This window comes from Rhinatrema bivittatum, chromosome 8 (genome assembly GCF_901001135.1).
Source record: "Rhinatrema bivittatum chromosome 8, aRhiBiv1.1, whole genome shotgun sequence".
Taxonomy (NCBI): Eukaryota; Metazoa; Chordata; class Amphibia; order Gymnophiona; family Rhinatrematidae; genus Rhinatrema; species Rhinatrema bivittatum.
The window spans coordinates 271,701,450-271,727,684 of record NC_042622.1 but is presented as its reverse complement, the minus strand read 5'-3'; the positions used below and the strand labels follow the sequence as shown (position 1 = coordinate 271,727,684).

At 45.6% G+C, this 26,235-nt stretch overlaps 1 protein-coding gene across 3 annotated transcripts in view; it reads right to left on the bottom strand.

The window, feature by feature from the left end:
* Nucleotides 1-26,235, bottom strand: part of MELK (maternal embryonic leucine zipper kinase) — a 265,917-nt gene that overhangs the window by 188,890 nt on the left and 50,792 nt on the right. For all 3 annotated transcript variants that reach the window (XM_029610905.1, XM_029610904.1, XM_029610906.1), the window contains one exon: nucleotides 6,088-6,180. In XM_029610905.1, coding sequence (XP_029466765.1) covers nucleotides 6,088-6,180 — 93 coding nt within the window. The remainder of the gene's footprint in view (nucleotides 1-6,087; nucleotides 6,181-26,235) is intronic.

Genomic DNA, 26,235 nt, shown 5'->3' with positions numbered 1-26,235 from the left:
CAGGCTTTCTGCTTCGGATATATTTTAAAGAGTTTTTGCCTCTATGGCAAACTTTTCAAGTTCTCTCTTAGCCTGTCTTACATTTAACTTGCCAATGTTTATGCTTTATCCTATTTTCTTCTGTTGGATCCTTCTTCCAATTTTTGAATGAAGATCTTTTGGCTAAAATAGCTTCTTTCACCTCCCCTTTTAACCATGCCAGTGATAGTTTTGCCTTTGTTCCACCTTTCTTAATGTGTGGAATACATCTGGACTCTGCTTCTAGGATGGGTTTTTTTTTTTTTTTTTGGGGGGGGGGGGGGTTTAAACAATGACCATGCCTCTTGCACACTTTTTACTTTTGTAAAGATGGAACAAGCCCTTCTGCCGTGGTTAAGAAAAAACCATAAGAGGCCTACAAGACAGTCCCAGGTCCTGGATTGGTGTAGCAGGATTCAGAAAAAATGGAAATTAACCGGTCAGATTAAAATTTTTAATTTCTTATCCTACTACACCATTCCAGACACATGGGAAGCACCCAAAACATGGGTGGGAAGAAGCCAAGGCTACCTGGTACCCCCTGCCCCAAAGGCCACACCTTCCTTGACTCATATATACAAACCTGTATTGTTTAGTGAAAATTAAAGACCAAATAGCCATCTATCCCTCTTTCACACACACATGCTACTGGAGCACGAGTCATAGCCTCCGCTCAGGACGGAGTCAGCTCTCATGAAGTGGGCCTAAAGGACTTCCAGAACCTGCCAACTCTTCATCAGGTAAGATTAGGAACTTGCCTCCTTAATTCATCTAGGCAAAGTAGACTGGGATACTACCTCACTTTCACAAGCAACCCCTCCCCCCCAAAATAAAACAAACCCAACAAAAAGACATTCATGACCTTCAGGGACTTAAAAGAAGATATGAGAAACATCTTTGCCACAATATTTGCTCTCAAAAAGCCAGAAGAGAAAGTCAAATTTAGATAAAGGCAACACAACCTTAGGTAAGAAAGAGGGAACTGACCAAAAAGAAACCAATCCCATGTCAAATACTAAGGAGAAATTTACCCTTTCCCAATAAATCTCTTTTCCTTGAATCCAGCCAAACCGGTCCAGACACATGGGTTATGTTTTCCAACCAGAAGATGGAGAGAGAACAGGTCTGCTGACATCGGCCTATATAAAAGGTCCCAAACTGAGCTCAGCCGGCCAGTATTCTACGTAACAAGCTAAGAAGAAATTAGACAAGTTTCCCACCCAGAACCAAAGAGCGTCTAAGAAAAATCAGAAAAGGACCTGATGGGAGAAATAACTGAACCAGCCAATTGTCCAAATACGAACATACTAGGATTCCATCTTCTCTCAATGCTGCCTCAACTAATACCATGACCTTGGAAAAGGTTCAGGGAGCGGTGGCCAGACCAAAGGGCAATGCCCAAAACTGAAGTGGCATGCCAAAACTGAATTGTAGAAAGCATGTGTGCTCTAGTCTGATGAGAATGTGGAGATACGCCTTAGACAGATCCAGAGAGATCAGAAATTCCCCCAACTGCATGGCCATTATCACAGAAAGGAAGGTTTCCATGCGAAATGCTTCACTTGCAGATGACAGTTGACACCTTTCAGATCCAGTATAGGGCAAAAGGAGCCCTCCTTTGGCACAATGAAATAAAATTGAATATCACCCCGTTTTTTGAGACATGGGCACCAAAATCACAGCCCTCAGACTGAAGAGCCTTGCCAATGTAACCGCCACCGCCTGCTTCTTCTGCGGGGAATGGCAGGGAGATACCATGAATGCATTCCGAGGAATACTGTGAAACTCCACATATCACCTCCAGGACCCAGTGATCGGATGTGATCTCAACCCACCTCTGATAAGAGAGGAAACTCCCTACCTCCTGCTCCAGAGTGGGTCAGCAAACCTTTATTGGGGGGGGAGGGGTCCACCACCCAAGCCTACGCCTCGCCTGGGGTGTTGGGAACGAAAGGACTGAGACCTACCAAAGGGCCAGGTCCTCTGGAAGGTCGCTTCTCTATAGGGTTGAAAACATCTGAATCCTTTGGCACTACCTCTCATGAGCCTCTCTCATCTTCCGGCAAATGAGGAACTGGAGATTCACCCCACTTAGTGGCCAGTTTCTCCAACTTGCTGCCAAATGAGCAAAACGTTGAAGGGCAATTTGGTGAGGTTAGCATTGGAGGTCACATCAGCCAACCAATTTCTCAACTATAACTGGTGCCTGGCCACCACAATTGAAGCCAACCTTCTGGCCCAAGTGTGGACAAAACCACAGCCTGTAGCCACCAAATAGGCAACAGCTGGTTCCATAACTAACCTGGAATTCACCCCAGAGTCAACAACTTCCTGGGAGAGAAGCAAACAAGAGCGAGCCAGCAAGGAACAAGAAGCTATATGTGAAGACATTGCCACAGCTTTGAACACCTGCTTACGGATAGCCTCAATCTTTCTTTCATGAGCATCCTTCAAGGCCGCTCCTCCTGCCATGGGAAGCGTGGTCTGTTTGGAGACTGCACACACCAGTGCATCCATCTTTGGAAAGCATAAATGGTCCCTCACCACAGGATCCAGAGGGTATAGGCCTTCCAATAACAGACCCCTAAACATTATTGCAATTGTTGGGATGCTTGGTTTAGCAATCTTCCTAAATCTCTTCAGGATGAATTGCGCCACACTGGGTACACTACGCAATGGTCATCTAAGGAAGGGGGGAAGGGAAGGGGGGATTAAGGTATGAATGGAGAATGCATGTGTTGTCTGTGGGGTTTGGGGTGAAAATGAAAAATTAAGGTGGGGAGTATGCCGCGACTCTGGTCATACTGTGTTATTCATGCTGTTATCACTCCATTTTTGTACTATGTTTATTGCTTGAGTGGCAGATGTTACTGCCCCCCTGTTAATAAAAATTTTTTTGACAAAAAAAAAAAAAAAAAGAAATTAGCCTCCAGCACAGGGGGGGGGGGGGGGGGGGGGGGGGGGGGGGGGGGGGGAAAAAAAAAAAAAAAAAAAAAAAAACCAGGCAGCTTTACGCAAGGAGACCAAAATATGATTTCTCTGACTCAGAAATGGAATCCGCCCCAGGAACTTTAAGCCGCTGTCATTCGAGGAGAGGGGGGGGGGGGCGCTAGTCCGTCACATAACACAAGCTCCAGGCAAAGGTTCTACCTGCACCTCCGCTCTAGGAGCATTGGACAGGGTTGAGGACTGAGCCTGAAGGATTGTCTTTACCCAAACCCACATCCGGCTGGGAAGAACCAGGCTTAGTGAAATCAGAGGAAGACAAGTCTCTTTGAGCCTCCAAACAGTGCTGGCACAATTCAGTAGGCACTCCTGGCTGAGATGCCCAAATATGACAAGCAGAGCAAAGAGAAAGGCGCTTAGGTTTCTTAGGCACAGACGCCATTATGACTGATAATGTGCTGAGCAACGGCCTGAGGCGTGTAATACATACACACAACTCAGGTGCCCAACATTTATGCGCGCATTTACATAGGTGCTCTACTATAGGTCCAAAAAGTATGTATCCAACACTTTAAGCACGCACACCTAGGCGGCCAGAATGAAAGCGCACAATAAACTTAAGCACACAGTGCCACTTATGCACTGACATAAGCACACAGCCACTAGGTGGTGCTGAACGTGGATGCTCAGATTTCAAGGCTTTACTGTATGCTCAAAAACTGGGCGCTCAACTGGATGCACAGCGAGACGCACACTCCAAACAAACAGCCTCAGAAAACATACGAAAATACATTGTGGCCTACCACACTGCACACAGCAAAAAGACTATCAGCGGTGCCTAAACAGAGGCTGCCCACATCCCTCAACCTCCCTTGGAGCAGGACAAATGTCCAAATAGCACACAGAGCTCAGAGACTGGACGAGATGAAGCCCTGCACAGTAAAAAAAAAAAAAAAAAAAGTCTTTTTTTTACTGCTCAGCCTTACCTGGTTGAACAGACTGTCTCCGGCTGTGGGGGGAGAGGGCATGTGCCATTACTGCTGTGCTCTGCTTCCAGCACCCACTACCTTTCAGCTGCAAAACCAGCTACCGGACCAAGGCATACCTCGAAGGGACCATGAAAATCACCTCAGTATTTCTCAACTGGGGGAGGGACCAATTGGTATCACCGCAGGACAGCAGTGTGGTAATATTCTCTCTTTAGGTTCCTTAATTCCTTAATTGCTCCTACTTAAGAGGAGCAATCCCCAGCAGGGAGATGCACATCCATCTGCTGGAGACTGAGAATACTGGCGGGCAGAGGTCACTGCAGGGATATATTGTATTGTGACATCAGCTTGCTCTGTCTCCATCTGCTGGTAGGAGTGCATAAACCAACTTGTTTTGGATTCATCTGACTGGATGCTAAGAATGTAACATTTAGCTGGCCGTGGTATGCCTCACGACCGGCCACACATACCAAAACGCTGTCACAGCAGGAACATCATTTCTCCAGCTTCCCCCGTTCAGCAGGCACTGACAGTAGTGTGAGTCAACATTAAAAGGCCACACAGTAAGAAAGGCCAGAAGAGACTCCTGATGGACGTCATGCAGCAGGGTATTTAAACCCCTTTGTACTCCTCTCCTTGCCTCAGCAACAGGTCCTCCATAGAGTGAGGCTCCGGAAACGTAGACTAGGACTGAACTGCTACATTCTGCTCTTTTATTTGGGAAACTGTTTCCCTTAGCTTTTCCTCAAAAAGGTTGTCACCCAAACACTGGAGACCCTGAGCCATACCATCCAGCATGCTCTTATAGAGGCCACAGATGTTCATGCAGTTGTAGCAAAAGATTCATAGATGAAGCACAGGTGTCTGATGGCACCTTCCAGGTTATATAGAGAGATGGAGGTTATTGTTCCCCAGTGTCTGACTGGATAAACTGTTTGAGGTTTTGGACACATTTATAAATGTACTGTACCATTCAGATTTGGTGTTGTATAATTCTTGTTGGAAGCATGTTTCCCTAGTGTCATTCCGAACCCGGTGGCTCTTACTAGGAGGGGTATTGAAACTAAGCCAGATTTTCTTCGCCCTTTTCTAAATCAATTTTCTCCTCATACCCATGCATCAAACATTTCAGAGCCATGACTTCTCATCTCCAGTGGTTGAATCCTGTTTCCACTGCATATAAGTCAGAGGATAAGACAGTCATCCATTTGTAAGTCTAAGTAACTTGTGTATAGCTTGTCAAATTTAGTTTCCAGATCAGTAATTACAGCCTCTTGATCAAAGGGCAAGAGGAAATCGTAAGTTGCATCTGTCATCAGGGAGTTTAGCTTTATCTTTCTCCTTCTTGGCAAACCTAGTGGACATAGCTCCGAAGCTGAGAGCCAAAAAGCAATCAAGTCTAACCTCAGATAATGCTCTCTATATAGAGTACATAAGCAGATCGTAGACACCGATAAAAATGGGAGGACAGGGGTCTCTGGAGCAAGGTGATCAGCATTCTCCTCTCATGGCTTCACCAGAAGTCTGTATGTCAATTTGTATTTTTTATATATGTGGTGAAAACTAAAAATACAGTCATAATAAAAACAAAAGCTTTCAGTGAAATTGGATGGAATGGAGCAGAGGATTAACAGAATATTTCTCCTCTAAGTCATATCAGTCTCCAGGCAGTAATGACCAAGTTATTATTTGAAAGTATGTTAGCCTCCGAAAGATATTGTAGTCTTAGTTCATTTGCCACCGGAGAGGTTTTCCACATCACAAAAAAAAAAAAAAAAAAAATCCTACCATCAGTTTGGCAACACCAAGGGTGGCCATGTCAGAGAGCACAAAGATTGCACAAATATGAAGATAATTTACTCTCGCATTTTAAGGTGATTGAGGTACATTAGAGCTTGCCCTGATATGCCCATATTGTATTTTTCCATTGATAAACAAGGACTTCCGTTTTAAACTGTTGTCAATCCTGGATGTTTCATAAGCACCAAATTTACTAGGAAGAAGAAGTTAAAAACCGAGTTATATATGGTTTTACAACTATTAGAATACTGCACCTATTGCACAAATGATTCATTTGAGAAATGCATTAGAGATGACAACTTGAATCAAATAACTAGTGTAAAGTACTATTTACCTCTGACCCAATATAAGCTTTGCCTTGGATTAACTCAGGTGCTGCATAAGCTGGGCTTCCACAACAGGTCATTAAATGGTAATCCAAACCACCCTGCAGGAAAAAAAAACAAAAAAAAGAACACACAGACCTTAAGATACCAGTCCTATTTGGAACAAGCTACTTAAAAAATAAATTTGCTTTTCATCACACAAGCTTCCAACTTAATATTGTCGGTGACTGCATACCATGGCAGATACTGAAAAATTAGGAATATTCATGGCTGACAAGACTAACTTCCATTCAAAAGTCAATGGTACCCATGCTACTTTCTTAAAAATGTATTCTGGAGTGGATCATTTAAATGTTTAAGATGTGATGGTAGAGGAACACATTGGCAATTGTAGTGAACCTACAATTGGGTTTCCCAGTTCTTGGAGAGAGAGACAGACTTGTGAAATGAGAAGCCAATATGGAAAGTCTCATCTCAATACTGCTGAGTCTGATAGGCAACTGGAAAGGTTCCCATACACTATAAGCTGTTACTTTCAGCCTGTTTTACAATCGCAACACTGGCCAAGGCAATATGGACAGAAAACTACAAAGAACACAAATATTCACAATATTTTAATCAAGATACAACTTCAGTAAATAAATGTACTTTGTATCACCCCCAAAATTGGGGGCTTCCTCAGGGGTAGTTGATAACATCAACGATTCAACGTTGAACCGGTGACACTATCTGGAGCATCTGGCGTTTCGGCAGCAGCCAGTTTACTCATTGGACTATATTAACCCAGTGATATGAGAGGAGGTGAAGTCTGATTATGAACTACATTGAAACACAGATGATTTAAGGCAGAGAGGTAGGCGTCGTATGTCTTATAGGTCAGAAACAGTAGGCATTAACATCCCCTGAGGAAGTCAGGGGATGTTAATGTTTTGTTGGGAACTCTGATACATCTGTTAAGAGTGACTGGATTCCATCAGAAGGTTGTTGTGAAGATTTGTTTGATATGGGAATTTCATGAGGGAAATAATTTCCACTGATTTTTGGATACTACTCATACTATATTTACAAGAAGAATCATCAGATTTGTGTCTATTGATGTTTGTGTGTGTGGGTGGTATGGAATGAGAGTTATTGGAGACTGGTTTTTAACTTTGGGTGTTTTCAATAATACAGTCCAATGATTTTGATAAAGTTTATTACATTTTTTCTTTTGTATTAATTTGTGAATTATATAAAACTTACTAAAGTTGTATCTTTATTAAAATATTGTGAATACTTGTATGAATTTGTGTGTTCTTTGTAGTTTTCTGTATGTATTTATGAGAGGTTTTTTTCCTTCTGTTTGTTTTTTTGTATCCAAGGCAATATGGAGACGTTTACAGTTACCTAATAATTTCCTTTCCTTGAGTCCAGTCTAGGCACATGGGTTATGCTCGCCAACCAGCATTTGGAAACAGTAAAAAAGGCTTGCTGACATACATCACCCCTTATAGGGTCCTAGGCTGTATGCAGCCTACCAGTATTTTATGTAAAAAGCTAAAGAAATTAAAACCACTCAAGTCTCATGGAATTAGAGATTTCTTCACCAGAGGCTTCACATGCATATGCCTTTTATAAATCTTGAAACCAATGAAGTAGTAGAGAAGCTTAGTGTCTATGGTAACATAAGCCGCTATGGCGCTGAGATGTACTCTGATGGAAGCAGCAGTTAAGCCAGAGTGAGAAAGGAAGAGCAAATAGGATAGCAAATGCCTGAGCTCAGATGAAATGTGATGTTTTGATGACACCACCTGGAATATCTATCCCACTTTAAAAAAAAAAAAAAAAAAAAGCACTTTCCCTAGCTAAGGGTTTCCTAGCCGAAACTAGGATATCTTCTGTGCAAAGAGTGATCTGCTATTATTGAGCACTCTGTATCTAACACAGTTGGATTGAAGGATGAAAGATTTGGATGGTACAGCATTCTCTGGCCTGAGTTAGCAAAGCAGAGTCTTCCTAAAAATATATCTGAGATCTTCTGGAGAGTTGTACAAGATATGCAAGCCATATTTGTCTTGGTGATGCTGGAGCTATGAGACTCCAAGAGGGTGCAATCTTGCAGCAGCTTCTGTACCATCTCGGTTATCAATGATACTGGCAGAAGAGTGTACATGAGGCTTGTTCCCCAATCAAGCAGGAAAGATTCCTGAGCTAACCTGAGAATGCCAGGAGAACTGAGCAAAATTGGTCGAGCTTTGTTCTGCTGCAACATGAACAGGTTGATAAATGGCAGACCCCATAAGTTGAATAGCTTATAGACTGCTAATTGTTGTAGAAACCATTCATGCTGATGAAACACCCTGCTGAGGTGACCCACCAGCATGTTGGATATTCCTGGAAGATTAGCCTGTAGAACAGCAATTCCTGATCACCCACTGCACGATGTGCAGTCACACGGAAAGAACATCATCTTTTGTACATCCCACTACAGGGCGCCTGTTTCAATTACGGGCAACATCAGATTGCCTTACTAAAGGCGTGGTATATGCTGTGAAATGTCCTTGCCCTCTACTCTATGTGGGTAAAACCACACGTATGCTAAAAACTCGCATGATAGAACATTGTTCTAACATCCGTTTACATAGAGTAGATGAGCCCTTAGTCACCCACTGGACAGAATGTGGCCACTCCATTTCTGAGCTCTGCTTCACGGTTCTCGAGGTGGTGGGCCGCCCTTCCCGGGGCGGGGACTACCCCTCGATCCTCGGTCGCAGAAATGGATCTTCATGCTCAACACGGTGGCCCCCCATGGTCTTAATAAAGAAATTGAGTGGAACCTTTTCTATTGAGGTCAACCAGTCGCGCCTTTTTCTCATGTTTAAATATCCCACATCTGTGAGAGCCTGCGCGCTCCGGGTATGACGTCAGAGGTATGTACATGGTCGAATAGGTTTTTCTATGTAGCCACTGTTTCCATCATTCTGACTTAACTTTGTGTTTACTCTTTAGATTTGAATATACCCTGGGTCCCCCCCGATGCAGCCCAGCGAAAGACGGGACCGTGTCGGGGGACCTGTTTAATATCTTCTTGTTTGAGTCTATGGAGTTGCCAATAGAAACAATACTATATTGTATTATCTGGATTCACTATTAAAATACACCTAAAATGGTGGTTTAAGACTTCTCCTGCACCAGCGTTTTGTGGTAATTGAAGTCTCCCATTATTTCTGTACTACCAATTTGGTTAGCTTCCCTAATTTCTCTTAGCATTTCACTGTCCTTATTTTGGTTAAAAGGAAAATTAGTTCTTACCTGTTAATTTTCGTTCCTGTAGTTCCAAGGATCAGCCCAGACAGTGGGTTGAGCCTCCTTTCCAGCAGGTGGAGACAGACTAAAACTTGCAGGATGCCCTATATCAGGACAGAGCCTATCCTCTCACCCTTCAGTATAACGTATGTCAAAGCAGAAAACAATAAAACCAAGAATAGGATCAAGCAAATAACCAAAAGCTCAACGGAGCAACCATAGATTAATGTAGAAGCATAGCATACCTATACGCTCTTGCATAAACTTGGTATAAAACCACCACCAAGGCTTCCGGTGTAAATGCTCAGTAATCTTGCACCAAGGAAAATATGAAATCTGCAGACCTGCAAGAAAACAAGCTTCGAGAGGACAGAAGACAGACAGGGAAGGGCGTCTGGACTGATCCGTGGTACTACAGGAACGAAAATTAACAGGTAAGAACTAATTTTCCTTTCCTGTACGTACCAGGATCAGTCCAGACCGTGGGATGTAGCAAAGCTTCCCTAAACTGGGTGGGACCGAGACAGTCCCGCTCGAAGCACTTGCCGCCCAAAGGAACCGAACACCGGAGCGTGTACATCCAGACTGTAGTACCGAGCAAAAGTGTGCAGAGACGTCCAAGTGGCAGCCCTGCAAATCTCCTGCGGAAAGACAGACTGACTCTCCGCCCAAGAACGCAGAGAATGGGCTTTCAGACCCTCAGGAAGTGGACGACCCTGACAAAGATATGCAGAGGAAATGGCTTCCTTCAACCACCGCGCAATCGTGGTCTTAGAAGCCTGTTTACCCCGGTTGGGACCACTCCAAAAGGATGAAGAGATGGTCCGAAACGCGAAAGTCATTGGTGACTTGAAGATAACGAAGCAAGACTCGCTTGACATCCAGTCGACGGAGGTCACCCCCAGCCATACCCGCAATCTCCTCCGGAGAGAACGCGGGGAGTTCCACCGACTGGTTGACGTGAAAAGCGGAGACAACCTTAGGCAAGAAGGAACCGTCCTGAGAGAGACCCCGGAATCAGAAAAACGCAAGAAGGGCTCCCGACAGGACAGCGCCTGAAGCTCAGAAATACGACGAGCAGAGAAGATAGAGACTAGAAAGACAGTCTTAAGAGTAAGATCCTTGAGCGTAGAGTGGCGAAGAGGCTCAAAGGGAGCCACACAGAGAGCACGAAGGATGAGGTTGAGACTCCAAGATGGACACGTGGCCCGAGAGGGAGGGCGGAGGTGTCTAACGCCCCTCAGGAAATGAATGACGTCCGGGTGAGCAGCCAAGGCATGACCATCCACCCGACCCAGGAGAGAGCCAAGCGCAGAGACTTGAACACGCAAGGAACTGAAGGAGAGACCCTTAGAGACCCTTCTGAAGGAAAGAAAGAACCAAAGGAATAGAGGCGGAGCGCGCCGGGACGCCCGCCTCCTTACATGCGGACTCAAAGACCTTCCAGATGCACACATAGGCCAGAGAAGTAGACTGCTTCTGGGCTCGCAGCAGGGTGATGACGACCTCCCTATAACCTTTGTGCCTCAGGCGACGCCGTTCAAAAGCCAGGCCGCTAGACAGAAGTGATCGGCCTGGTCGAAAAATACAGGCCCCTGCCGGAGGAGACGAGGGAGATGACAGAGGCGCAGGGGCCCATCCACCGCTAGATTGATGAGATCCGCGAACCACGGCCTTCGCGGCCACTCGGGAGCGACGAGAATCACCGGACCCCGGTGGAGTTCGATTCTCCTGAGAACTTTCCCTACCAGAGGCCACGGGGGGGGGGGGGAAACCACTTACAGAAGCACGTCCGCCGGCCAAGGGAGACCCAGAGCGTCCACGCCCTCTGTGCCGTGTTCCTGCCAGCGGCTGAAGAACCAATTGGCTTTGGCATTGTGCAGAGTCGCCATGAGGAGGACCCCACCTGTCCACTATCAGAGCCATGGCTGCGTCCGAGAGTTCCATTCTCCCGGATCGAGCGACTGCCGGCTGAGGAAGTCAGCTTGAACATAGTCTTTTCCGGCGATGTGAGAGGCCGCAAGGCACTGTAGGTGACGCTTCGCCCAAGCGAGTAGGCGGCTAGCTTCTAAGGCTACCAGGGGACTGCGAGTGCCCCCTTGGCAACTGATGTAGGTGACTGTGGTGGAGTTGGACAGGACTCGTACCGCCTTGTCGCCGATCAGAGGAAGGAACTCCTGAAGGGCCAGGCAGACCGCCAAAGTTTCCAGCCGATTGATGTGCCAGTGCGACTGAGTCTGGGACCATGTCCCCTGGGTGGACTGAGATAGGCAGACCGCACCCCAGCCCAACAAGCTGGCGTCCGTGGTTACTATCGTCCACTGTGGAGCTTGAAGAGGCATCCCTTGTAGGAGATGAGGCAGGAAGGGACAGCCACCACTGTAATTCGTCGGCAGTAGACTCCAAGAAGGGAAGGACTACATGGAACTGCTCCGACACTGGTTGCCAACGAGACAGCAAAGCTTTCTGTAATGGACGCATATGAGCAAAAGCCCAGGGGACCAGATCGATGGTAGAAGCCATGGAGCCCAGGACTTGGAGATAATCCCGGGCCGTCGGTGAAGATAGCGCAATCAAATTCTGAACCTGACCGATCAGTTTGAGGGCTCGTGCCAGAGGTAAGAAAACCTTGCCTACTCGGGTGTCTAAGTGTGCTCCCAGAAATTCCAACTCCTGGGAGGGCTGAAGCTTGCTCTTGGAAAAGTTCACTATCCACCCGAGAGAGGCAAGTAGCTCCAGGACTGGATCCACCGCCCGCCGGCAAGAGGTCTCCGACTTGGCCCTGATGAGCCAATCATCCAGATAGGGATGGACGAGAATCCCTTCCCGGTGCAACGCCGCAGCCACTACTACCATTACCTTCGTGAAGGTGCAAGGAGCGGTCGCGAGGCCGAAGGGGAGAGCTCGAAACTGGAAGTCCTGGTTGAGAATGTGGAATTGGAGAAACTTCTGGTAGTCGCGGTGGATGGGGATATGAAAATATGCTTCTGCGAGATCGAGGGAAGCAAGGAACTCTCCTGGACGGACCGCCAAAATGACCGCCCACAGGGTTTCCATGCGAAAGTGGGGGATCTTGAGGGCCTGATTGACCCTCTTGAGGTCCAGGATTGGGCGGAAGGACCCATCCTTTTTGGGCACGGTGAAGTAAATAGAATAGTGGCCGGCGCCAATTTCCCTTTCTGGGACTGGGACCACCGTCCCCAGATCCAGAAGCTTGGATAGAGTCTGGACCACCGCGTCCCTCTTGGCCCGGCCGCAAGGTGAGAACAGAAAGATCTGGAAGTTCCCTGATGAGGTCGAAAGCGTACCAGTCTCTGATCCGAAGTGATTGTGACCCCATTCCTCGAAAAAACAGGGAGATGCGTCCGCTGAGGTAAGGGACCGAGGGATGGGCTGGCTGAACTTCATTGTGTGGTAGGTTTAGCGGTGGTACGCACGGGCTGGCCCTCGTAAAAGGGCCGCCTGCCACGAAAGGACTGCGACCAGGACTGCGCACGAGAAGACCCCCTAGGAGTACCGCCCCGCCCTCGAGAAGCGACGCTGACCTCTGAAGCGAAAGCGAGAGGCCGCGAAGGACAGAGAAGCCTTAGGGCGGTCCTTTGGAAGTTTATGGACCTTGTTGTCAGCCAAGGAGTCCATAAGCTTGTCGAGGTCCTCACCAAAGAGCATCTTACCTTTGAAGGGAAGCGTGCCCAGCCGGGTCTTCGAGGACTGATCAGCCGACCAGTGGCGAAGCCAAAGGAGCCTCCGGGCAGCCACTGCTGAAACCATCGCTTTCGCCTGGACACGGACCAAATCGTAGAGGGCGTCCGACACGTAAGCGATTACCGCCTCCAGACGTTCGGCCTGTTCTGCCTCACCTGGCGGAAGCTCCCGGGTGCAGAGTAACTGTTGGACCCACTGAAGGCCTGCCCGCATCATGAGGCTGCTACAGCAAGACGCCCAAACCCCGAGGGCCAGGACGTGAAGATGCACTTCAGGTGAGCCTCCAGCTTACGATCTTGCGAATCCTTTAGGGCCGTGGAACCTTCCACCAGGATCGTGGTGTGCTTGGCCACTGCAGAAACATAAGAATCCACTGATGGATATCGCAACAGCTCCAAGCCCTCTTCCGGGAGGGGATAGAGCTTATCCATCGCACGCCCCACCCGGAGCGAACCCTCAGGAGCCTCCCATTCCCGTAGGATAAGGAGCTTAAGCATGGGGTGGAAGGGAAAGGCCGAGGCCGGAGCATGGAGCCCTCCCAATTAGATGGACCAGAATCCTCCTCACTGAGGTAGGATCCCTGAGGTGAGAATGACAACCAATAGTGGTCCTTATTTAAAAAAAAAAAAAAAAAAATGCCTATTCAGCTCAACAGGTATCAAAGGTGACTCCTCAATGGGAGAAACCTCTAATCTTCACCAGGGAGCTACTCTTAAATGGCTCCCTTACAAAATAGACTTGCTGGTTCGTGGGAGAAATGCATTTGCCTGGATAGTGTTGAGATCTGCTCCAATGAATGAAATTGTCTGAGATGGAGTCAGATTTGACTTTGGGTAGTTGATAAGAAACCCCAGTGATTGGAGCAGACTGTGTAACGGAGTGACTGAAATGCTACCTTTTGAGTCTGAACCCTTATAAGCCAATCCTCCAAGTATGGATAGAAGTGGACACTGTTTTCCTTAAATGGGTACTACAACTGCTAAGCATTTTGTGAATACCCGTGGGGGCTGATGCAAGCCCGAATGGTAGTACACTGTATTGAAAATGGCGTTGACCTACTGTAAATCTGAGGTATTTGCGATGAGGATATATCATGGTGTACATAAGCCTCCTGCAGGTCTAGAGAGCAGAGCCAATCTTTCTTTTGAATCAGCGGTAGCACGGTACCCAAGGTTACCATTCTGAACTTTTGGGATATTTGTTTAGGGCACGTAAATCCAAAATTGGACGAATGCCTCCTGATTTTTTGGGGATCAGGAAACAAGAGTAGAACCCTTGACCCCGCTGTCAAGGGACTGGTTCTACAGCATTGGACTGCAGAAGGGTCAAGAGCTCCGCTTCGAGGAGCGGGCAGTGAATGTTTTGGTTTGTGAGAGGACGCGATAGGCCGTACGGTGGTATAGTGAGAAAGTTGAGATGGTATCCTTTTTTTTTTTTTTATTATAGTTAGTACTTACTGATCTGTCGTGATGGTGTGCCATAGATTGGAGAAAAGGCAGAACGGCTTCCCACTGGAATGATCTGGGAAGGAAGAGATTGGCTGTTGCCCTCTAGAAGAGTCAAAAACCCAAAGCCGGGCCTGTTTGTGGGGGCTGGTTGGGTTTTGGTGTTCTAGTTTGAAGAGTCTGGCCTCTTTGAGGAGGTGTAGATTGTCGAGGTCGAGGTTGAGGTGGATAATACCTTCTGGGTTTATATATGAACCATCTAGGACCTTGTCTAAAAGATCTTTTTGTGGTCAAGATGGTGAGATGGACAGTGAAATGCTAAGAGAAATTAGGGAAGCTAACCAAATTGGTAGTGCAGTAATAATGGGAGACTTCAATTACCCCAATATAGACTGGATAAATGTATCATCGGGTCACACTAGAGAGATAACTTTCCTGGATGGAATAAATGATAGCTTTATGGAGCAATTGGTTCAGGAACAGACGAGAGAGGGAGCAATTTTAGATCTAATTCTCAGTGGAGCACAGGACTTGGTGAGAGAGGTAACAGTGGTGGGGCCGCTTGGCAATAGTGATCATAATATGATCAAATTTGATTTAATGACTGGAAAAGGAACAGTGTGCAAATCCAAGGCTCTCGTGCTAAACTTTCAAAAGGGAAACTTTGATAAAATGAGAAAAATTGTTAGAAAAAAAACTGAAAGGAGCAGCTAAGAAAGTAAAAAATGTCCAAGAGGCGTCGTCGTCATTGTTAAAAAATACCATTCTAGAAGCACAGTCCAGATGTATTCCACACATTAAGAAAGGTGGAAAGAAGGCAAAACGATTACCGGCATGGTTAAAAGGGGAGGTGAAAGAAGCTATTTTAGCCAAAAGATCTTCATTCAAAAATTGGAAGAAGGATCCAACAGAAGAAAATAGGATAAAGCATAAACGTTGGCAAGTTAAATGTAAGACATTGATAAGACAGGCTAAGAGAGAGTTTGAAAAGAAGTTGGCTGTAGAGGCAAAAACTCACAGTAAAAACTTTTTTAAATATATCCGAAGCAGAAAGCCTGTGAGGGAGTCAGTTGGACCGTTCGATGATCGAGGGGTTAAAGGGGCACTTAGAGAAGATAAGGCCATCGCGGAAAGATTAAATGATTTCTTTGCTTCGGTGTTTACTGAAGAGGATGTTGGGGAGGTACCCGTAATGGAGAAGGTTTTCATGGGTAATGATTCAGATGGACTGAATCAAATCACAGTGAACCTAGAAGATGAGGTAGGCCTAATTGACAAACTAAAGAGTAGTAAATCACCTGGACCGGATGGTATACACCCCAGAGTTCTGAAGGAACTAAAAAATGAAATTTCAGAAGGATGGAGGGCTGCTATTTCCAAAAAAAAAAAAAAAATAAAAACAGAGGTGGGTAAGAGTATGGGGCAAGGGGGTGGCCTGCTTGTTACAGCAGTTGCTACCCCCAATTGAGCTGGACGTCACTTGGATGCAGATTCAAAGCTGCTCTCTAAATTGGGTGGAGGGGGAATTAGGGCTGGAGGGTACTGGAAGCCAATAGTAACAGGTGGGAGAGAGAAAAAGGGGAAAAAAATGGATAAAGTGCATAGCTTGCTGGGCAGACTTGATGGGCCATTTGGTCTTCTTCTGCCGTCATTTCTATGTTTCTATATTAGTAAAAATTAGTAACTTATCATTAAAATCATCCATTGTACCTGAAGACTGGAGGATAGCAAATGTAACCCCAATATTTAAAAAGGGCTCCAGGGGCGATCCGGGAAACTACAGACCGGTTAGCCTGACTTCAGTGCCAGGAAAAATAGTGGAAAGTGTTCTAAACATCAAAATCACAGAACATATAGAAAGACATGGTTTAATGGAACAAAGTCAGCATGGCTTTACCCAGGGCAAAGTCTTGCCTCACAAATCTGCTTCACTTTTTTGAAGGAGTTAATAAACATGTGGATAAAGGTGAACCGGTAGATTAGTATACTTGGATTTTCAGAAGGCGTTTGACAAAGTTCCTCATGAGAAGCTTCTAGGAAAAGTAAAAGTCATGGGATAGGTGGCGATGTCCTTTCGTGGATTGGCAAACTGGCTAAAAGATGGGAAACAGAGAGTAGGATTAAATGGGCAATTTTCTCAGTGGAAGAGAGTGGACAGTGGAGTGCCTCAGGGATCTGTATTGGGACCCTTACTGTTCATATATTTATAAATGATCTGGAAAGAAATACGACGAGTGAGAATCAAAATTTGCAGATGACACAAAATTGTTCAGAGTAATTAAATCACAAGCAGATTGTGATAAATGGCAGGAAGACCTTGTGAGACGGGAAAATTGGGCATCCAAATGGCAGGTGAAATTTAATGTGGATAAGTGCAAGGTGATGCATATAGGGAAAAATAACACCATGCTATAATTACACAATGTTGGGTTCCATATTAGGTGCTACAACCGAAGAAAGAGATCTAGGTGTCATAGTAGATAACACATTGAAATCGTCGGTGCAGTGTGCTGCAGCAGTCAAAAAGCAAACAGAATGTTGGGAATTAGAAAAGGAATGGTGAATAAAACGGAAAATGTCATAATGCCTCTGTATCGCTCCATGGTGAGACCGCACCTTGAATACTGTGTACAATTCTGGTCGCCACATCTCAAAAAAGATAAAATTGTGATGGAGAAGGTACAGAGAAGGGCTACCAAAATGATAAGGGGAATAGAACAACTCCCCTATGAGGAAAGACTAAAGAGGTTAGGACTGTTCAGCTTGGAGAAGAGACGACTGAGGGGGGATATGATAGAGGTGTTTAAAATCATGAGAGGTCTAGAACGGGTAGATGTGAATCTGTTATTTACTCTTTCGGATAGTAGAAAGACTAGGGGGCACTCCATGAAGTTAGCATGGGGCACATGCTACAGACTGTGGGGTAGTTGTGATTTTTGGAATCCGAGGGCTGATTGTACTAGATATATGGCATCAGCTTTCCTATTTACAGGAGGAACTGAGCCAGGATGTTCCCAGTTACAATGTGTAAGTCCAGCAGCACTTCATGTACAGGAACTGCCATGACCTCCTTGGGTGCATCTACAAAATTGTAGCACTTCAAGCATTTTTATGCCTAGCATGCTCTTCTGTTTGCAAATTAAAAGGAATTGTGTAAGATATTTCCTTATAAAGTTTGCAAATGTCAAGTCCTCAGGTGGAGAATGTCTACGTTCATCTGGGGGTGAAGGTTCTGAAGGAAGATCTGAATCAGAGTCTGTAATATCAACTCCCCATGGATTATAAGGCTGGTCACCGGCACCTCCAGGACCTTGAGGTTGATGTAGAGGTCCAAATCCAGCCGTATCTGGAGGTGGCACTGCTGGAGGCACAGAGGATGGTGAATGCATCGATGGTATCCGTGTTCTTGAAGGACGGTGAGATGGTGCGGAACCCAATGGTCCCGGTGTCTGTTCAGGTATCGGCCAATCCAGTTCCTCAGAGGATAATAGTATCGGTATCGGAGTCAGTGGCTTTGTAGGGGCCGGAGGAAAAGCACTGATTAAGGAGTCCTATCCAGAAGTGGAGCCAGCATCAGCAGCATTGGATTGTGCACCAGTATGGGGGTCTGTGCCAGTGCAGACTGGAAGCCTCGTAAAGCTTAAAGCACTGCCTCATGGACAATCCTGTCCAATTCCGCCTGAGAAGCTGGCATGGGAGGCACAGCAGTCAGGGGTGGAGGCTCGGAAGGTGTAGCCGAAGGCTCCATCTGGGGCAGTGGAGTTCAGATCCCGGCACAGATATCAGCGGGGAACACATCTGTGCCCGGAGTCCAGATGGGGATGGGGCCTAGTCTCAAGGTTTTTTTGGTCGGTGGCTCTGTCTGTCATCGATGGTTTTCCGGTTCAGACATCGGAGGAGATACTTCAATGACTGTGTCTATGCTTTTCTCGATCAGTCCACTCTTTCTGGCATAGAGGACGAGGATGTCGATGCTTTGGACTGGGAAGAGGAAGGCGAAGTGACATCACCAGTAGATTTTTGCCGTTTAGGCTTTAGTGGTGACTGAGTCTTTGAGGAGAGAGAATTTGACTGCTTATGCCAAAGTCGATGGACTCATTTGTGAACAGCTTGTATGCTGTTGCATGTCATGAACGGGTCCTAGGGCCAGAACGCACATGTCATGCGGGTCTGTGATGGACATGGTTCTTGGGCACTCGGGGCACTTTGAGAACCCGGTAGCCATGATGTTTGAAGAACAAAAAAAATAACGGTCTGTGAGTCTGATTCCATTAAGAAAAACCTCCGGGAACCGACTGAAAAACAACGGGAAACAACCTTATCGGCGTTGACTATGGTCAGTAGTCTATGGGGGACCCCTGGATAGGGAAAAATTTGTTTAATTTTAAATTTGAATTCCGTGAGGAAAATTTGTGAGGTAAACTCACAGAGCTCCAGAATCTGTGAGGCTACTGCTGCACGGAAAAAAAAAAAAAAAAAAAAGACTGAATGGGGACCCCTGCTGGATGCAGGGTTAGGTCCATGCTGGGCATGCTCAATGGTGCCAGTCAAAGTTCTAGAAACTGACAAAAAGTTTTCTGTGATTGGGCTCAATCTTGATGATGTCACCCACATGTGAAGACTATCGTACTGCTTGTCCTGTGAGAAAAAAGCAATTCCTCATGAGCCTCCAAGGCAAGTAGAGTAAAGATTGCATCTTTTAAAACCTAAAGACGCATCTAAACAATACAAAAACCGCGCCGAAAGGGAGCCCCGCCCCCGATCCAGCTCCACCAATAGGAGCCAGCCCTGAGGGGCTTTAAATCAGCATTACGTCCGGCGTCGCGCACCGAAGGAGCGCAACAAAGGGGCAAGCCCCTTTGTTTCGCCCCTTCGTACAGCCCCGAGGAAGTCCCGAGCCATACCCGCGGAAGAATCTATTGCCATATATATCATTTCGGCGGCCTACATCCCGGCGCCCACCTGCACCCAACCGCTTCCTCCTCCTCCCTGCCGAGGCTTGCGCGATCGGCGCGGCCCATCCGGGGCAAAAGCCTGCTCACCAGACACTCGAGGTGAGACGTGCAGGAGAGACGGGGGGCAAAGAACAAAGATACCTAAAACGAAACTAAAACTAATTACCACTCCAGCAGCACTCATTCAGCCTCCAGCAGCACTCATTCAGCCTCCAGCAGCACTCATTCAGCCTCCAGCAGCACTCATCCAGTCTCCAGCAGCACTCATCAGTCCTCCAGCAGCACTCATCCAGTCTCCAGCAGCACTATCCAGTCTCCAGCAGCACTCATCCAGTCACTCCAGCAACCAGCATCACCAGGTCACTCCACAACCAGCATTCGTCCAGTCACTCCACCATCCCTCTAGCATCTTCTAGTCACCCCAGCATCCAGCATTCTTCCAGTCAATCCAGCATCTAGCACTCATCAAGCCACTCCAACACCCAGTAGTCATCCAACAATCTTATCCACCTTGCAATTTCTTCGTAAAAAGACAGCATGCTACAAACTTCTCCCCATTCAGATCATCCCTCACCTACTCACCCACAGAGCGAATACACCCGTGCTCAATCCACGATCAAAGAGATCCCTGATTCCAATCATGATCTCCCCTCTAACACAATTCCTAGGATTATCTCTAATCACCTTAACCCTTTTCAACTCCCAGTCGCTCTCAAAAAAATCTCATTTGCTCAACGACCTCCTCCTGGACACCCAACCGGACATCTGTGCCATTACAGAAACATGGCTAAAAAACACAGACACCGCCATTATTAACCAGTTGCCAACACAACAATATGACATCTTCTCTATCCCCAGACCTAAAAAAAGAGGGGGTGGAATAATGTTAATAGCAAAAAAAAGAACTGAGACTGTCCCAACAAGCCTTCAAATCGACGACCAAATTAGAAATCGGACTATTCAAATCCTCCCAGCTTCAAGTCTGCCTTATTTACGCCCCCCCGGGGCTCCTAGAATCCGACCCTTCTCCACTCATCGAAACCATAGCCAAACACATCAACACTAACTCACCGGCTATTATCTTAGGAGATTTCAACATCCATGTTGACTCCCCTACCCTATCATCTAATTGCGAAGCCCTTCTCCTTTCTCTCCAGGCTATGGGATTCAAACAAATTATAAACAACCCCACACACAAGGCAGGCCACACGCTTGACCTGATATTCACTAACGAAACCATCTCGCCCATCACCCCTCCTTCCTGCTCTCCCATCCCCTGGTCAGATCACTCGATAACTACAAAATTATATATAAAACAAAATTGACCCCTATTGTTACTAAATCCTCGATCCAGTTCAGGAAACCCTGTTCCATGGACACTCTCAACAACAGCCTGGCCGAAGAACTAATTAAACTGGACTTCTCAGATGCGGATACCGCTATGAACTCCTGGCAAACTATTACACACTCAGTAGCTAACAGAATTTGCCCTGTAACAACAAAAGTTATCAACCCAGCCCGCACGAACAAGAAACCCTGGTTCTCAAACCGAACTAAGGAAACTCAAACAGGATCTACAACACAAAGAACAACGCTGGCGGAAAGATTCCTCCCCTTCCTCACTTGCTTCGTACAAAACTGCAATGAGCTACTATAGGACATCCATTACCCGCACCAAACGAGATTCTACGCCAAAAAAATACACGGCTTCTTATATGACCCTAAAACTCTGTTCTCATATGTAGCTGCCCTTACCACACCTATGCCCCTCACCATCCCAGAAGAAGAAGCCCAGAACAAATCTACAGAGTTGGCTATCTTTTTTGATAACAAAATCAAAAACCTTCTTGCCCCCCTGGCTTCAACTAACATGGCTCCAAACCCTTCGCAACCATTAAGCCTCGCAACTAATAACCCTCCACCAAATATCCACAGACCGTCACTAGAAATTCTTGAACAGACATCCTCCCTGGAAATTGAATCAATAATCAAGAAAATGAAACCTTCCACTCATCCTCTGGACCAAATACCGACCAAACTACTTCTCACCATCCCTAACACCATTGCTAAACCGCTGGCAGACATCATAAATTGCTCCCTCAATCAAGGATCGGTCCCGGACTTCTTAAAAATTGCTTCACTTAAACCCTTACTTAAAAAACCCAACCTGGACCCAGCCGACCCTGCAAACTTCCGCCCCATTGCAAACCTACCTTTTATAGCCAAGCTAATGGAAAAGCTTGTCAACATCCGACTCACAGACTACCTTGACTCCCACAATATTCTCTACCCCTCTCAATTCGGATTCAGGAAACGCCTAAACACAGAATCCCTCCTTCTTTCTCTAACGGACAACATCCTGATGGGCCTTGACAAGGGACAATCTTACCTGCTAGCCCTTCGACATCTCTGCCGCGTTCAACACGGTAAACCACAATATCCTCATAAACCGCTTAATGGAAATAGGCATATCCGGCTCTGCACTGCTCTGGTTCACATCCTTTCTGAACAACAGACACTACAAAGTCAAAATAAATGACAAAGAATCTCACTCCATTCCATCAAACCAAGGTGTACCTCAGGGTTCGTCTCTTTCCCCTACCCTGTTCAATATATATCTACTCCCTTTATGCCAGCTACTCAATAGTCTCAATCTCACCCACTTTATATACGCGGACGATGTACAAATCATAATCCCCATCTCAGACCCCATCTCTACTCTAAATTTCTGGAACAACTGCTTACACGCCACCACCTTCTGCTCTCGAGTCTCAATTTGGTCCTAAATACTTCCAAAACGGAACTACTGGTTATCTCCCCTTGTGACAACAACCCCCTCGCAAATAATGCTAGCATCCCATTAGCAAACCAGGTCAGAGATCTTGGGGCCACCCTTGACTCTAGAATGAATTTCAAAAAATTCATTAACGCCACAACCAAAGAATGCTTCTTCAAGCTACAGGTCCTGAAGCAACTTAGACCGCTCTTACACTTCAAGGATTTCCGTTCGGTGCTTCAAGCCATACTGTTTTCAAAGATCGACTATTGTAATGCTCTATTACTTGGTCTGCCCGCTTCGTCCACCAAACCTCTTCAGATGCTGCAAAACGCAGCGGCTAGGATCCTTACAAGCACTCGTCGCAAGGACCATATCACACCAATACTAAAAATTCTACACTGGCTGCCCATCCAATATAGAATACTTTTCAAGGCTCTCACCATCATCCACAAATCAGTCTACCAGCAATCCACTCTCCAACTCACCTTCCCACTTGAATTACATACTTCCGCAAGACCGATCAGAAACTGCCTACAAAGGTTCGCTCAAGGCCCCCCCCAACAAATCATCGGTCCACAACACTATTCACAAGCGAGCTCTTTCAACAGCAGGTCCACTACATTGGAATTCACTTCCACAAGACTTACGCCAAGAACAATGCCATTCAACTTTCAGAAAGAAATTGAAAACCTGGCTTTTCGCAGAAGCCTACCGCTGAAGGATCTCCTCAACCATCACTGACTCTCACTCCCCCACCCCTCCCCAATCCCTTCCCCCCCCCCAACCTCACCCCTTCCCTTCTCCCTCTGGACATACCAGGCTAATAACTGCCTAGGATAAACCTATGTTTTGTATCTTACAGTTTTTGTTGATTTATATATTTATCTCTCTCTAATTGTTTTCTTAGTTTAAACTCTGTACTGTCTTCCATTGCCCAGGTTTTATGCTCCCTGTTTAATGTAACTTTACTTTCTACCTTGATGTTAATTGGTTTCCCCTCAGTTACATTGTAAACCGGTACGATAAGACCTAGTCTTGAGCATCGGTATAGGAAAAGAAATTAAATAAATAAATAACACTGGCTCAATTATAGGGAACGCCAGCTGAGATGCCCAAATATGACAAGCAGCACAGAGGGTAAGGTACTTAGGTTTCTTAGTCATAATCATTATCACTAAGCTGAATAAGTGCCTGAAAAAGTGTGCATCCAGCTGAAGCAGTCAAATATATTTTTTTTTAACCTGAGCTCAGTCCATCCCAGCTAAGAAAAGAATCAATCTCCGGCCACAGGGGCAGAGGGCATATACCTTCACCACAGTGCTCGGCATCCTGCACTCGCTGCCTTTCAGCTATTTCAACAGCTAAGTCCACACCAGCTGAAAAATCAGCTACTGGAACAAGGCACTGTCAGGGATTCTGAAACTCACCTTAGGAATTCTCAACTATTGGGGGAGGGGCCATTTGGTATCACCACAAGAGATGTGGGCAAAATATAATTTCCTTATTTCTAAAACTTGAAGCAATCCCCAATAGGGAGATGCATGTCCATCTGCTAGAGACTGAGAATACTGGCAAGCTGATGTCCCTGCAGGAACACACACACACACCATATACATACCACACACACGGTAATGTCAGCTTTGCTCCATCTTCAACTGCTGGTAGAGGTGCATAACCCACTGGTTCTGGATTAATCTGTCTGGTCGCTAAGAAAAAGCTACTGCTGCGCCAATGCTACAAAACAGCCCACTTACAATACTCCAAACAGCACATACAGAAGCCTCAAAACTTCTGGAACAAAATAATTTGGAGTGATGAGACCAAAATTGAACTTTATGGTCACAACCATAAATGCTATGAAGAGAAGCACACTAACCCCACCGTGAAGCATGGAGGTGGATCTCTGCTGTTTTGGGGCATGTGAGCTACATCGGCACAGAGAATTTAGTCAAAATTGATGGCAGGCTGAATGCAGCATCTTATCAGAAGTTATTGGAGGAGAATTTGCATTCGTCAGCAGGAACTGCGCATGGGGCGCACTTGGACTTTCCAACATGACAAAGATCTGAAACATAAGGCGAAGTCGACCCTTCTGTGGCTGCAGCAGAAGTGAAGGTTCTGGAATGGCCATCAGTCTCCTGCCCTCAACATTGAGCCACTAGGTTCTCCCCAAAACATGCAGTTCATGCTAGACAACTAAAGAATTTACAGTATCCAGAAGCTTTTTGCCAAGAGGAATGGGCAGCTTATTTTTCTCATGTGATAAAGGGCCACAGTCACAACTATCACAAAAGAATGCAAGCTGTCATTGATGCAAAAAAGGGGGCAAATACACGCTATTAGGAACTAATGGTATGCAACTTTTGAACAGGACCATTTTATTTTCCTTATTGATATGGTTTAATGATTAAACTATTATGCATCATAGAATAGCACAATCTGAAATATTAAAAATAAGACGTGTTTTGTCCGACCACTCATGTTTTCTTAAAATGCTACATATCTTACAATTCTGCCAGGGGTATGTAAACATGAGCAAAAAACTGCACATAGAACTAATCTGTAGTCATTTTATGTATTTTGTTATTTGGTTACACACCTTTAACCTTGCCTAGAGCATGCTACAATTTGTTTATTTTTTTCAGAAGGTGCTTCCACAAGCACCGGGAAGAGTCATATGTCAAGTCCCTCAGGAGTCTCATTAGGGGTGTTTGGAATGAGTCAAGGGGAGATCTACCAGGCTGAGGATTGCAACATTGGGTGAAAGTCCTGAGGATTTCTGGGTTAAAGAGTGAAATTGCTAGAGAAACCAAGGGAGCTTTTCCAAAGAAGAGCTAAGGACCATGTTGGGGTAAAGGATACCTCAGACAACTGGGACCTTTTCTCTTTTCCTTGAGAAGTCCACAGCTGGAAGATTTTGCATTACATAGAAGAGGACATACTGGGCCTTGATGGAAGCCAAGATGTGACTCAAACAGGAGATGATAGAGTAATCTATGTCAGCTCTGAGTTTGCTAAGAGTTATGACTACTGGTTTCTGCAATCTGGACCATCTTTTTAAGTTTCTCCTGCTTTTATTAGGCTGATTCTTTGTGTTCCAAAACAAGACAATTTGTTTTAAAATGCAGAGTATGGATTGCTGGGGAGTTTTTTCCCCCCAGGTGAATAACTCCCCTTTGGCACTGTATGTGTATTATGCTGCCCTCCCGATGTCATTTGACAAAATTGCACAGCTTAGATTTCTGCATGTTGCAGAGCTTTTTTTTCTGATTGGTTATTTTAATGTTTCTGAGCTCCTTAATGGATCTAGCCTGTTTTTCTTCATCTGTGTTCTCTTGCCTCAAGTAATGCCTGGGACAGTTAGTTTCATGCAGAGACTCAGTTACAAAAGACTCTTGGCAATCTAACAGCTCATCCTGAGTGCTTCTCTACAAGCTCTTTAGAGCACTGCTTTTTCACCTGTTTAATCCTATCCCATTACTATTCATTAGCATCTACAACATACATCACAGTTCTCTCTCCTCCGACTACTGGACTTCCAGAAACTTAAATGAAATGGACACTGCTGTCTCTGCAGCTATCCTTGATACCTTGACATCCACATTGAGTTTGAACTGCAGCTTTCTAGTCAATTTTATTTGGTATTCAAGAATTGTGTTCTTATTTAAAGCTGGAAAAAAAGTTGTAACAAACTACACAGGCAGGCTTTTACCACCCTTGCAGTGACAGAAGGTGAACCCAGGCAAAAGGAGGGGTGTGGGAGTTTACAGATGAATCAGTTTTACTCCCAATGACTTATATAGAGAAAGTTTTTTCAGTAAATAAGATGTATTGGCAGAAACATTAAGGGATACAAGTATATATATTTGGTGTATACACACCAAAAATTTAGGCAGTACATACACCACACACACACACACAGTAAAGTGTTCATTATATAAACAAAATAAAAAGTAGTAAAACTAATGAATCAAATTAAAAAACAAA